General features: G+C 39.3%; 1 protein-coding gene across 6 annotated transcripts in view; it reads left to right on the forward strand.

Annotated features, from left to right (window-relative positions):
* VPS13D (vacuolar protein sorting 13 homolog D) overlaps window positions 1-14,726 on the forward strand; it is a 267,732-nt gene that overhangs the window by 42,664 nt on the left and 210,342 nt on the right. For all 6 annotated transcript variants that reach the window (XM_043485295.1, XM_043485297.1, XM_043485298.1 and 3 more), the window contains 5 exons: window positions 1,058-2,089; window positions 4,462-4,552; window positions 6,675-6,801; window positions 8,322-8,502; window positions 13,588-13,770. In XM_043485295.1, the coding sequence (XP_043341230.1) occupies window positions 1,058-2,089; window positions 4,462-4,552; window positions 6,675-6,801; window positions 8,322-8,502; window positions 13,588-13,770 (1,614 nt within the window). The remainder of the gene's footprint in view (window positions 1-1,057; window positions 2,090-4,461; window positions 4,553-6,674; window positions 6,802-8,321; window positions 8,503-13,587; window positions 13,771-14,726) is intronic.

A 14,726-nucleotide genomic window follows, 5' to 3' on the forward strand; every position in this document is an offset into this window, starting at 1 on the left:
ATTGTAAAATTCCCTGTCAGTCACTCATATAAGGTCTTATTCCACTGATAACTGTGGTGGGATCCATTATTTATCTAGCAGTTACAAAATGATCACCTTCCAGTTCTGTCTTTTCTATATCTATTTGTAACTCCTCTGTTAAAAAATTACCCTTGAGCAAATAAAAACTTCCCTGAAAACAGTTTTAGTAAGAAATTGTAATTAAAAACAAAGTGAGGGAATAACAGGTTATCATGGATCAACATTATTACCATAAAAAAGTACTATTTGTTTGATCAGCTGTACTAGTCATAGGTTGTTATAATAATTGGTGATGATCAGCAAGTTTTATTTTTTTGACTTTATTTTATATTGGAATATAGCTAATTAACAGTATTGTGATAGTTTCAGGTGGGCAGCAAAAGAACTCACCGGTACATATACATATATCCATTCTCCCTGAAACTCCCCTCCCATCCAGGCTACCATATAACACTGAGCAGAGTTCCCTGTGCTAAACAGTAGGTCCTTGTTGGTTATCCATTTTAAATTTAGCAGTGTGTACCAGTCGATCCCAAGATCAGCGAGTTTTAGAATCATGAGAGTTTCTTAGTCCTAAGGTATAACCCACATTAGACTTTTGGCAGGATTTCCTTCAATTTCTGTAGTTGTTTTGTGGGGTTAGAAAGAATGATTTTGCAGATTCAGGCCTAATTTAATAGCATTTATTGAAACATTTATTGTGTGAAGATTATTCCGTGAGGCACTTGGGGACGGCCTTGTGAATAGATATAGATCAGAGAGAGGTAGAGATGTAAGGACAAAAAGGAAATAAAGAGATGATCCTTGCTGTCAACTGATTTAAAACGTCTTGGAGAGTTGATATATAGCAGAAACCAATGTGATATTGTAAAGCAATTATCCTCCAATTAAAAATAAATAAATTGAAATAAAATATATCTTATAAATTATATTTTAAAAAGCCACTTGGGTAAAGTCATACAAAATTTGTGGGCAGTGCATATGAACGCATTTGACAGTAGTAGTGGAATAACTGAATTTTTCTCTTCGAATGCAGGTGGTGTTAGCAAAGCATGTATATGAGCAGGTTTTACAAACGCTGGACAATCTGGTGTATAGTGAAGATCTGAATAAGTTTCCAGTCAGTGCAGCCTCCTCACCCTGCCCTAATTCTCCTCTGCCTCCCCTCAGTACCTGTGGAGAACCTTCCGCTGAAAGGAAGGAGAATGGATTGTTCAGCCACTCCAGTCTTTCTAACTCTTCTCAAAAGTCCTTGTCTGTGAAGGAAGTCAAATCCTTTACCCAGATTCAAGCCAACTTTTGTATATCAGAGCTTCAAGTTCAGCTAAGTGGAGATCTGACTTTGGGGGCCCAGGGTCTTGTGAGCTTAAAATTTCAGGATTTTGAGGTGGAATTCAGTAAAGACCACCCCCAGACTTTATCCATTCAGATTGCCCTGCGCTCTTTGCTGATGGAGGACTTACTGGAGAAGAATCCAGATTCCAAATATAAGAACCTGATGGTGTCTCGGGGAGCCCCAAAGCCATCTAGTTTAACACAAAAAGAGTATCTCTCTCAGTCCTGCCCTTCCGTGTCCAACGTGGAGTATCCAGACATGCCTCGGTCTCTCCCTTCTCACATGGAGGAAGCTCCCAATGTGTTTCAGCTGTATCAGAGACCCACCTCGGCCTCCCGGAAGAAGCAAAAGGAAGTCCAGGACAAGGACTATCCCTTGACCCCACCTCCTTCTCCAACGGTAGATGAGCCCAAGATACTTGCGGGAAAGAGTAAATTTGATGATTCCTTGGTCCATATCAATGTATTCCTGGTGGATAAGAAGCATCCAGAATTCTCTTCCAGTTACAATCGAGTTAACCGGAGCATTGATGTTGATTTTAACTGCTTGGATGTGCTGATCACACTGCAGACCTGGGTCGTGATCCTAGATTTTTTTGGAATTGGCTCCACTGCAGACAACCATGCGATGAAGGTGCCGCCTGAGGACACCCTACCAAACGTGAAGTCAGAGTCAAGTGCGTTAGCGGAGTCTGAACTGCAGGATCCAGTTAACACCAAACTGGATCTCAAGGTATCAGTTCCCTTAGGCTCTTGTTACGTTCTGAGCACGAACGTGGGCTTGTTTACTTAGATGCTGTCACCGTGCATTTGTGCCGGAGAATCTTATCTCATTGACAGAGGAGGTATGTGGTCTTTTGGATGTCTATTCCAAAAGGGTAGACGTTAATATCTCAGAAAAGGTTTTAGCATTAATCCCATCTGGAGGCAGGGGAAATAAATGGTTTCAGTAACTTCTTGTCTTTTCCTTTGGGCTGTAAAATTCAGTGGAATTATTTAGCTTCTTTATGCCTCTGTTTCCTTATCTTCCATCATCTGATTATGATAACTAAATGAGGAAATTACATGAAGCACCTGGCAATGTGTCTAGCACATAATAACCATGTTACTATGTAACTAGTAACTAGTACAGAGTAGCTATTTTCAAATGTGCCTTTTATTATCTCCCTCTCACTCAGAACATTATTGGCTTTTAGTGAGAGCAAGAGTACAGGTGTCTTAAATGTCAGACTACCTTGATTTGAAACCTGGCATTTTTGTTGTTACCATACAGCTGTTCGGCTGTGGACAAACCATTTAACCTCTTTCTCCCTTAAGTTTTTCATCAATAAACAGAGGTTGTTTAATGGTGCCTGTGTTATCAGATTGTGAAAGTTCAATGAGATGACCTAGGTATGGCCCTCCTCATGTGCATGACAGAAATGATCATTCAGTGACTGGTACCTTCCCTGCTTCTTCCTTCCATGCAGTTGTCTATAGAAGTTGGGTTAGTGTCTCCTAGAGTGTTCCACATTCTGGATTTGTCTCTCTTTCTTTATGGTACATTTGACTCCTCTACTAATTTTAGAAATAGAAGTTAGCTCTAAAGACTTAATCAGGTCCAGGTCCGACACTTCGTAGGTGGTGCCAAGTGCTTCCTGTTGCGTTACACCGGAGGTCTATAACACCCAGTCGTCCCACTTTCAGTGATGCTAAGATCCATGCCGAGAGTGGGCTCAGGTGGTGACAGCTGGATTCCTCCAAACAAAGCATATTTAGACTCATTATATGCATTATTTTGGTGATGAAGTGACTAGAGGTTGTTTTTCTTTTTTTTCCCCCCACTTCATGATAACCTCATTCCCTTGAGATCCTTCTGTCATCCATGTCCAGAAGCCACTGCAAGGGGACCCCTTGTGCCATTGGAGTGGCCCCCATGGTCACTGCTCCATCTGTAATAATTCCCTCCTTTTTTCTCTTCCTTCCTCTACAAATGTTTTTGTTCCTTCCTTTTCTCCTGCTATTTTCTTTCTTTTTCCATTTTTTTTTTTTTTTTTCATTTATCAGACATAGGCTGAGCACCTACTTTGTTGTTGTTCAGTTGCTAAGTCATGACCAACTCTTCGCAACCCCATGGACTGCAGCATGTCAGGCTTCCCTGTCCTTCACTATCTCCCGGAGTTTGCTCAAACTCATGTCCATTGGGTCGGTGATGCCATCCAACCATGTCATCCTCTCTTGCGGTAGGCATTAAAGATAAGGAGCGCATATCACCAGGCTCTGCCACTCGGGAGCAGAGAGTGAACTGGGATGTGAGCTTCTATCTGCTCTTCCCTCCTTCCTCCTCCTCAGCCGATGCCTTACCTAGTGATGGCACTCAGGGGTATCTGCCTCCATAAATCATAGACACAGAGTCCTGTTTGTAGCTAAAATGACAGAATTATGTTACTGAATTTATTTGTTGCCAAGAATGCTGTTCCTGAAACAGAGGATTTTGGTTTTCTTCTATTGGTGATTCTCTCTGGGGAAGAAAATCTTTGATTGTTCTTCCTAAGTGAAGTCCCAGTTGGTCACCAAGGGCTTCTATTAAATATTAGTTTGAAGACAAAAACATTAAGTGTACTCACCACTTCGCTTTGACAGATTTCTTGGGGGGCGCTTAATGAATCTGTACGAGTGATTACAGAATAGTGCAATATTAGAGATAACTGCTGAAAGGGGAAAAATTGTTTTATAATGTAAAACATTTCACTGTCAAACAATAGATGAAACCCAAAGAAAGCATCCCCCCAAAAAAACCAAAAAGCCAACCAACCAACATACAAAAAAACAAAAAGAGAAGAAAGAAAAAAGAAAATTTCAAAGAGAACAGATGAGGCGACCATAGAGAAGACACCACAGAACCTGGGTTTTAGATTGCCCAGTCAAGTTCTTTTCCTATCAGCTCTCTCCTCTTACTGTGGTCTGACTGGCTAAGAAAAGCTGAAATGAATTTGGTATCAGTCGGACAAAAAGTTTTATCTTCAGCTCTCCTGAGACTTGCAGCATCTTTCTCGATGCCATTTGCTTGAAAGGTACCTTTTCCTCCGAGTAACATTCGTCTTGCCTTACCTCCTGTGTTCTTAGGTTCATTCACTTTCTCTCGTGCTGAATAAGACCACCAGTGAGCTTGCCAAGGCAAATGTGTCCAAATTAGTGGCACACCTGGAAATGATTGGTAAGTGGAGAAAATCAGGCTTGGGGAATCTGGGGAGAATTTGAACATCCTGCTCACAAATCTAATGGTCTTCACAGGCGCTAAGTAAGGTGTGGCTCAGTGGCTGGGTTGTGGTTACTGGTCTGGCCAGGACTGATGGTGGTGGTTTCCAGATACTGGTTTATGGATCAGAATCATCTGTTAGAAATGCAGCTGCCTGGCACAGCTCCCTTCCCATCCCAAGACTCTGATTCTGTGGGTTGGGATGGGACCCTGGGATCTATCTGTGTTTTAAAAAAGCTCTCTGGGTGTCTGTATAATTTCTTTGTCTAAAGATTGGACATGTTGGGGCGTGAAAGGGGGCATTATTAATAATTACAGCTGGGAAAGCGGCATATAACAGGGGCTGCCTCTGGGAAATCAGGGCATATGTTCACTCTGTTGCCATAATTAGGGGGAGCCCATAAGAGGGGATGGGTTTCCCTGATAGCTCAGTTTGTAAAGAATCCGCCTGCAATACAGGAGACCCTGGTTTGATTGCTGGGTCAGGAAGATACACTGGAGAAGGGATAGGTTACCCATTCCAGTAATCTTGGGCTTCCCTTGTGGCTCAGTTGGTATAGAATGCGTCTGCAATGCAGGAGACCTGGGTTCAATCCCTGGATTGGGAAGATCCCCTGGAGAAGGGAAAAGCTACTCACTCCAGTATTCTGGCCTGGAGAATTCCATGGACTATAGTCTATGGGGTCGCCAAGAGTCAGACACGACTGAGAGACTTTCACTTTTCTAAGAGGGGGTGGTTTAAGCAGGGAGATATTGTAGCAAAGCTAGCATTCTTCCTAATGGGACGCAATAGGCTGTAATCCCTAGTAGAACATAAGTGAAGAGCTACATCAAGCTCTAAAGCGGAGGAATTTACAAAGTGAGCATAAAATACTGCTCCTTCCTTAAGCAACTGGTGATAAAATAAGAAGACTACAAAGCTCAAATGTTGACTCTGTAGTAAAATAAGAATGTCTTTTGGGGAAAGGGTGAATTAAAATTGAGGTTTCATTCCTGGTATAAATTAATTTATAAAAGGTTCCTAGAAGAGATGAGTCTTTAGAATTGGGAGAAGCTTGGGTAGGATAAGATTCCCTGGTGACTCAGAGGGTAAAGCGTCTGCCTGCAATGCAGGAGACCCAGGTTCGATCCCTGGGTTGGGAAGATCCCCTGGAGAAGGAAATGGCAACCCACTCCGGTACTCTTGCCTGGAAAAATCCCATGGATAGAGAAGCCTGGTAGGCTACAGTCCATGGGGTTGCAAAGAGTCGGACATGACTGAGTGACTTCACTTTTTCATTTGTTTTTGGGGGGTGTATTTTTGTTAGAGGACATTCGGAACCAAAAATAAGTATGTGTCTTCATTGGGAGCAGAACTAGCCTGCCAAATACATACACCTCAGTCATTGTTTTGTTGTTAATTATGATGACAAAATTTGTTTTACATAAGCAACAGTTCAGAATATTCCTTTTCAGTGTCTACCCCATGTTAAGAATGATTCATACAGGTTTATAGCCCAGAGGTGCATGTTTCAACATTTCCTCTTTCTTCTGCCCACCTTCCAGGAGCTTCCCTTATGTAATATTGGAGTAGTTTCAAATCTGTGTCTTCAGTGTCTTATTTTATTAATGTTGCCTTTTAATTAAGTCACACTAAAACCCATTTAATACTGCCTGATTAATACATCGCTGACATTTTTTCCTTTATTCTTTTATTGATAGTATAAAATAGACCTTATGCTATTTTGCTAATTCTAATTAGTGGTCTGATCTCAGAAGAGAGCATGTTTCTATCTGTATTTTTAAATATTTTATCCTTTAATTTATGTTTGCCCTTAATTTCTTCCCCCTTGTAAGTGTTAAAGTGTGGTGCTATCGTATTATTTCAATCCCTTTGGACTTCTGCATTGAGGCTATTTGAAATAATGCATAAAATATTGTTCTGGGTATATTAGAATATGAATATTCACTTTTGACATTTCGTTTTATTAAATGGTGTAAAGTCTGGGCCGTGTGTATATCAATTTTTGTTTCAGGCAGAGTTAGGGTGTGTGACAGAAAAAAGACCATAAGAATGCATTCTGATTTTTAATCTTCCTAGAGGGAGACCTGGCCTTACAGGGAAGCATTGGGAGCCTGTCTCTGAGTGATCTTACCTCGCATGGAGAGTTCTACCGAGAACGGTTCACTACGAGTGGAGAAGAAGCCCTCATCTTCCAGACTTTCAAGTAAAAATATCGAGCTTTTCCATCATGACTGTTTCCTGTTTCAAATTCTTGTCGGCTAAGCAATGAGGAAAAGTTTTAAAAAATCATAGCCTCTTATGTAGAATCAAGTTGATCTAGTTGTGAGGAATCTCGATTTATATTAAAATGGATCTGCATTGAAGTGGGCTCCTCAGGCTTTAATAAATTAAGGGGATATGGTTGAAATAATTGTGGTTATCATTATAGTCCGGTTTCACACCAACGTGTTGTGTGACTTGAACTCAAGTCACTTAATCTCCTTGCATCAGTTTTTCTATTGAAATAGTGAGGAGACTGTGTTAGATCAATTTCGATTTAGCTCTGAATGATCTGGGATGATTTCAGCCCGAGAAAGTTGTTGAAGATAATGGGTTTTAAATTACATTAGGCATTTTTCCCAGTACAAATACAATCTGTATTCAGTTTTAGAATTTAGAAGGCAGTTTTAGGCCTATGTAGTTATTAAAGAATAGTGTTCTCAGAAAACAGAAATTTTAAAAGGTGGTTTTTCAACCTTTTGGAGAGCTGTTAGAATGTATGGATATCCATCTCTGCCCCCAAGTATTCTGGTCTGTGGTAGTGTAGTGTTCTTTTTTTTTTTATTATCCAAAGTGATTTTAATGTTCAACCAGAGTTGAGAAAAGTGGTCCCTAAAGATGTCTGAGAAGTTTTTCTTTCATTTCCAGAGGGAGTATATCATACTCCCTCAGAGTACTCCATCTGAGAAGTTAGATTGGTTTATTTGTATTGTTACCTACCACAGTGGCATGGTTCTTTAATAAATGAGATAATTAATGTAAAACTCTTAACTCTCTGCCTGGCAAAATAATAGTTGCTCAGCTAATATGAATTCCTTTCTCCAGTGACTATGTCCTGTATAATAATTTATTATTGTGGCATCATGTCCCATTAAAACCATTTGTCAAAGTTTTCTAATATCCGTGAATGTGGATGCTAAAACTCTTTGGCCTGCATTTCACTGAAGTAAAGAGACTTCTTTCAGCTTCCAGAGACAGATTGCCTCGGGAACACTGGTTCTGTTGCCTAATTTTCTTTACCAGTTGTTTCGCAGTGTAGTTTTTATTACCCCGAGGTGTCACAGTCTTTGCTCAAAAAGTGAGCAGGAATATTCACTTTTCCTTAAAGTTAGGGACAAAGAGACTCAGGTGAAAGGTCTGAACCACGGTGGCTTCTGAGTGAGTTCTGGAGTCAGGAGTGATCGCAGCCCCAGACCTATCCCCCTGTTTATAGCCCTGGCCATCATACCAGACTTTTTTTTAACATCCTCGACCTCTGGTGGAAGCTTAGGAAGGAGGTAGTTATTTGGAGTTTGCTTTCTAAAACCTGATTGTGGATTTCCATTTTTTTTTTTTTTTTTGGGTTTCCATTTTAACAGTTAAAGCTGTTTCCTAGGGAAGCCTCTAAGTGAACCCGAGTTTTCTTCAGACACTCATTTGCATCCTTCCGTGGTCTCCGAGTCACATTGTTGCCCTTCCTCCTAGGTATGGCCGGCCCGACCCTCTCCTCCGGAGGGAGCACGATGTCCGAGTGAGCCTCCAGATGGCGTCCGTGCAGTACGTGCACACCCAGCGCTTCCAGGCGGAGGTGGTGGCCTTCATCCAGCACTTCACTCAGCTGCAGGATGTGTTAGGGCGCCAGCGAGCTGCCATCGAGGGGCAGACGGTAGGTAGTGCCTGGATACAAGACACTTTTCGAGTTTGACTCATCAGCAGAACTTTTAAATCTCTAGGGATAAATCTGGAAAGTGTCACTGAGAAAAATGAAGGTAATCAAGTAATCTTAAGCTTTACTAATGTCCTCCATATAGCTGATTAGCTACAGAAATCTTACTGTAATCGCAGAGTTTATATTCCTTGTTTCTTGCATCATGTTTTAATTTCCTTTTAAAGTTTAGCTTTGGCTTGCTCTAAAAAAGATAAACAAGTTACTTCAGTGGGGATACTTCTCCTGGAAAGTGGTTTCAAAGAAGGTATCTGTTATAAAAAGAGGGTTTCTTTCGAATATAGTTCTCAAACTTCTTAGCTCATGGCTCCCTTCTTGTCTTGGAAGTTTTTCTGAGACACATCTGAGGCCAAAAGAAACACCTAATCGTCTTTCCATTTCCAAAGTGATTAAGTCCAAACAACTTCATAATTACGTTTGTCCAACAATTTAGTAGCTGTTTGAAAACGTAAAAACATAAGTGAAAGGTGATATTTTTATTTCATTCTTAAATCACCATAATTGCTTCCTGGTAGGATGTATATGCCTCTTGGGCACTGAACAGCTCCTCAGATTTGGAATCAGGTTGAACGTCACAATCCTCATTTCCTTTTCCACATTTATTTTCTCATGGTACTTGTTTTTTATCTCAGCAAGTGCTTAAGACCCAGCTTTGCAAAGACGTGACATCACTGGAAGGAATGTAGCATGACCTCACATTGGGTGTAGACCACCTCGAGCTGGTGGCGTGTGCAGTGTTCAGGTGACATCACTGGAAGGAATGTAGCATGATCTGACATTGGGTGTAGACCGCCTCGAGCTGGTGGCGTGTGCGGTGTTCAGGTGACATCACTGGAAGGAATGTGGCATGGTCTGACATTGGGTGTAGACCGCCTCGGGCTGATGGCGTGTGCGGTGTCCAGCCGATGATGTGTTTACATGAAGGATTTGAGATGCCCTGGCAGCGCACCTGTGAGTGTGAGGCAGCCTCTGGTGTCGTCTTAGAACCACAGAAAGCAGTTACAATGTGGTTCTTTGTAAAACGTGTTGGTTATTTATTTTTAAGTTTTATTAGGTAAAAGATTATAATTTAAGTTCTTTGTGTGGCAGCGTTTAAGAATTTTATGTTTTAATTTAAATAAAAATTTTTTTGAGTAAGTTGTACATTGTTTTAGTACAGAATCAAAGCCAAAAAGAGCATTTGGAGAAAAGTCTCTTTCTCAGCTACTTCTCACCCACCCAGTTTCTGTCCTTGACAGTAGTCAGTATTACTGGTTTCCTATGTACATTATAGAGAATTTATTTATTTTTTTAAATATAAAAGTAGTACAATCAAATGACAGGGAATCTGGAAAAAAAATAGCTTAGTTTTCTAGCACCATAGGTATATTTTGTTTTTTATTTTTTTCCCCATACATGTAACCTTTTTTTCTCTCTTTAGAAACTTATAAAAGACAGTTTAGTATTTGATACATATGAAAGAATATCTGTAACATGTATATAAACTTCAAAGTGTGGTAATAGAAGGAACATCCATGAAACCACCACCAAATAAAAATTAAAACATTACTAAGATGTGTTGCATGTAGTCCTTGCCTATCTCATTCTGTTGATGCCTTAAGAATCCACTCTCCTGACTTTTGGGTATACTAGTCCCTTTAAGATTAAAAGAAAACTTCGTATACCATATCTTTTGCTCAGCTTGTTTGCACTTTATGAAAAGGGTATGAAGTTTGCTTGTGTCCCTTTGCTAATGGTTTCCCAGCCCTAATCCCTGCTTCTTGGTAGCCACTGGCCAGCTTGCTGTTATAGCAGAATGCAGCCACATTCATTCATTTCCTTATTGTCTGGATGCCTTTACACTTTTCTTAATTTGCTCTGATATCTTAGGGATTTTTGTATCTAAGCTCCTGAGCGTGACTAGTTTGTAGTTTTCTTTTCTTGAAAAGGAAAATGCCTATTTTAGTTTTGGTAACTGGACCATGCTGTCCTTGTAGGATGAATTGGGAAGTGTTCCCTCTTCTATTTTCAGAACAGTTTGTGTAGAATTGACATCAGTATTTCTTCCTTTATATCTTCCTTTGTATATTCTGGATATAAGACCTTTGATATATTTATTGCAAATATTTTTTTCTAGTCTATGGCTACCCCCTCCCCCATTTTCTTAATACTATTTTTTGAAAAGCAGAAGTCTTTCGTTTTGATGAATTTCAATTTTTTAATTTTATGGTTAGTGCTATTGTTTTGTCAAAGAAATCTGGCTACCACCAGGTGGCAATAAATCTCTCCTATTTTCCTTTTTTAGAAATGTTATAATTTTAGATCTCTTCCATTTTGAGTTAATTTTTGCGTATTTTGTGAAGTGAGACTTGAGGTTTTTTTTTTTTTCCAAAATACCTATCCAGACTCTTCTTTTCCCACTGAATTACCTTGACACTTATGTTGAGAATCCACTGATCATATATGTATGTGTATTTCTTTATTCTCTATTCTATTTCTTTGATTTATATTTAATTGTACACCCTCTTGTCTTTCCTAAAATAATACTATTTATTTATTTCTTGGCTGTGTCAAGTCTTTGTTGTTGTTCTGTGTGCAGGCTTTCTCTCGCTGCAGCAAGTGGGGGCTTCTCGTATGGAGCAGGGGCTCTATATGGGGGCTTCAGTAGTTGTGGCTTACCAGCTTAGTTGCCCTCCGGTATGTAGGATCTTCTTGGACCAGGGATTGAGCCTGTGTCCTCTGCGTTGGCAGGTGGATTCTTAACCACTTGACCATCAGGGAATACCTTCCCCCTGTGTCTTTTTTTTTTCTTTTTAAACTTATTTTAAAAAAATTTATTTAGCTGCCCCAGTTGTAGCATGTGGATTCTTCCATCTTTGTTGCAGCATGTGAACTCTTTCGTTGTGGCATGTGGGATCTAGTTCCCTGACCAGAGATCAAACCCATGCCCCCTGCATTGAGAGTGCAGTGTCTTAGCCATTGGACCACCTGGAAGTCCCCCCTCTCCCTTGCCTTGATAGCTGTTGCTTTATGGTATGTCTTGAAATCAGATATTCTAAGTCTTCCAACTTCTTTTTCAAAGATGTATTGGCTCCTCTAGGTCCTTTGTTTTTCCTCTATAAATTTTAGAATCAGCTTGCTGTTTCTACAGTAAAGTCAGCTAGAATTTTGATTGAGATTGTCTTGAATCCATATATCTGAAGAATTTACATCTTAACAATATTGAGTCTTTGGATCCTTGAGTATGGTGTATCTTCCATTGAAGTAGGTCTTTAGTTTCAGCAGTGTTTCATAGTTTCAGGTAAATTGTTCTTACACATTTTTTGTTAAACTTATCACTAGGTATTTCAGCATTTTGATGCTATTCTAAATTGTATCAATGAAAAAAATTCAGTGTCCACTTATTTATTGAAAGTTGAAGAGATATAATTGACTTTTGTTTACATAGATGTTGAGCTCATATCCTGTAATCTTGCTAAACTTACTTATTCTGAAGTGAAGTGGAAGTCACTTGTCATGTCTGACTCTGTGACCCCATGCTATACAGTCCATGGAATTCTCCAGGCCAGAATATTGGAGCCTTTCTCTTCTCCAGGGGATCTTCCCAACTCAGGGATCAAACCCAGGTCTCCTTCAGTGCAGGCACATTCTTTACCAGCTGAGCCACAAGGGAAGCCCAAGAATACTGGAGTGGGTAGCCTATCCCTTCTCCAGCGGATCTTCCCAACCCAGGAATCAAATTGGGATCTCCTGCATTGCAGGCAGATTCTTTGCCAACTGAGCTATCACGGAAGCCCTCAGTTATTTATTCTAGCTCCTTTAGATTCCTAAGAGTTTTCTACATAAATGATTACGTTGTCTGTGAATAAGAGAGTTTTCTTTTTTCCTTCCCAACCTATATACCTTTCATTTGAACTAGGAGTTCAGCTACAGTGTTGAATAGAAATGGTGGGAGTGGGTATCCATGCTTTGTTCCTTATCTTAGAGGGAAAGCATTGTCTTCTGCAGATGTTAACTAATATGATGTTAGCTGTAGATAGTTTGTGTACGTTTTTAAGGAATCTGTCTACTTCATCTGAATTGTCAGTTTGTTGGCCTGAACTTGTTCATAGGTTTCCACGTCTCTTAATATTTTTAAGTTCTGTAGCAATGTCCCTGACTCTTCTGATAGTGGTGGTTTTGTTTTCTTCCTTTTTTCTTGATTCATATAGGTAGAGGTTTTATCTCTTTCATTAATCTCTTTAAATAATCAACTTATTGAGGGCTTTGTCAGGCCTGTGCATACTCTTAATAAGCATGTGTGCACTTGTAAAGAATGTATAAAGTGGTAGTTGAGTAGAGTGTTCTATAAATGTTCAATTGATTTTTTTCTCTTATCTGTTTTCTAAATAACTGGTTTCTGCTCTTTATTATTTTCTTCCTTCTCCTTAGGTTTATTTTGCTTTTCTAGCTTCGTAAGCTGGAAGCTTTATTGATATTAGATCTTTTATATAAAATAAGCATTTAATGCTAAACTTTTTCTTCAAGTGCCTTCCCCCTCCCCTTTTTTCCTTCTTTCTTTTCTTGAGTTAATTTTTATCAGAGTGTGGTTGCTTTACTATGTTGGTAGTTTCTACTGTACAGCAAACTGAATCAGCTATACATATACATATATCCTTGTCCTTTTGGACTTATATCCCTTTCAGATCATTGAAATCTGTAAGTACCTTTTTAAGTGCTTTAAAATTCATTCCATGAATTTTGATGTGCTGTGTTTTTTTAATCAGTGAGGTCAAGATATTTTTTTTTAACTTCCCTTGTGATTTCTTCTGTGACCCATGGGTTATTTAGAAGTGTGTAGTTTAATTTCCAGATACTTGGGAGTTTTCCATTATCTTCTTGTTACTATTTTCTAATTTAACTCCTTGGTGTTCATAGAATATACTCTGTGTGATTTTAGTTGTTTTAGATTTATAAATTCATGAAACTTTTGGGAACTTGAGGTTATTTGATTGTAAAATGAGGGAATGAATTGAATGTCTCATTCAATTTTCCTTCTTCTTTCAGGTGAGAGATCAAGCACAGCGTTGTTCACGGGTTCTCCTGGATATTGAGGCTGGTGCTCCTGTTCTTCTTATCCCAGAAAGTTCCAGATCAAATAATCTGATTGTAGCAAATTTGGGAAAGTTGAAAGTCAAGAACAAATTTCTCTTCGCTGGTTTTCCTGGGACCTTTACCTTACAAGATAAGGTGAGCAGTCAGCACCCATTCCCGTCTCGGTTTACCTGGCATTGGAATGCCAATTGAAAAGTTCAGATGTTACCATAAGATAATTACTAACCACTGTACTTTTGTAGTATACGTGGCTTGAAGAATATTTTTTTTTTGACATTTTATTAACATTTCAATTAACCCTTAATAGAGGTAGTATAAATTATAACATTTACTAACTCTATGTAGTAACTTATTTTAGCAAACAAATCAACAGAACCATCTTTATAATGTTTTCCTCCCAGGCTGAATTCATAGTTATCAACTTTATACTGTGTAGCTTTGTTTTCTGGAGACTTTGGCTCAAGGCTTATCTGAAGCCATTTGAAAATATCTTAATAAAATCATATGGAGTTTATCTCTTTACAGTTTAAAACTGCATCAGCACTTATTTCTTATAACAAGTTCGGAGGTAATTGGGATAAGACTGCTTTTTTCATTTTACATTTAGAAAAGCTAGAATTCATTGAGAATAAGTGATGAAAATGGGAAACTTTTGTGAATCACAGACTTAGCAGTGATAGGACCTTGGAGGTGGTCCCACCATTTTTGCAGTTGAGGAGACTGAGTAACATTGCTGGAATTAAGAGATGCTCTTGGGTTCTAGGTGTGTCCTTTAATGAAACTCTGCTGGTTTCCATGGCAGCTGACAGTAATAGCAATGGAAATAGTGTTTGTTGAATGCCTAGTATACAGCAGCCTATGCTAAACTCTTTTTGTATTTGTTCATCTTGTCTTCTTGTCCTTATTAGCAAGCTGAGAGGTATTATTTACACCATTTTTCCCTGTAAAGAAATTGAGGCTAGATAAATTAAGTAATCTCTTTCAGATTAAACATCTAGTGAAGAGTATAGTGTGGACCTCAGGCTTTGGTGGTGTTCATTCACTAAGTCGTGTCTAACTCTTTGCCACCCCATGGACTGCAGCATGTTAGG

This window comes from Cervus canadensis, chromosome 13 (genome assembly GCF_019320065.1).
Source record: "Cervus canadensis isolate Bull #8, Minnesota chromosome 13, ASM1932006v1, whole genome shotgun sequence".
In the NCBI taxonomy this organism is placed as follows: Eukaryota; Metazoa; Chordata; class Mammalia; order Artiodactyla; family Cervidae; genus Cervus; species Cervus canadensis.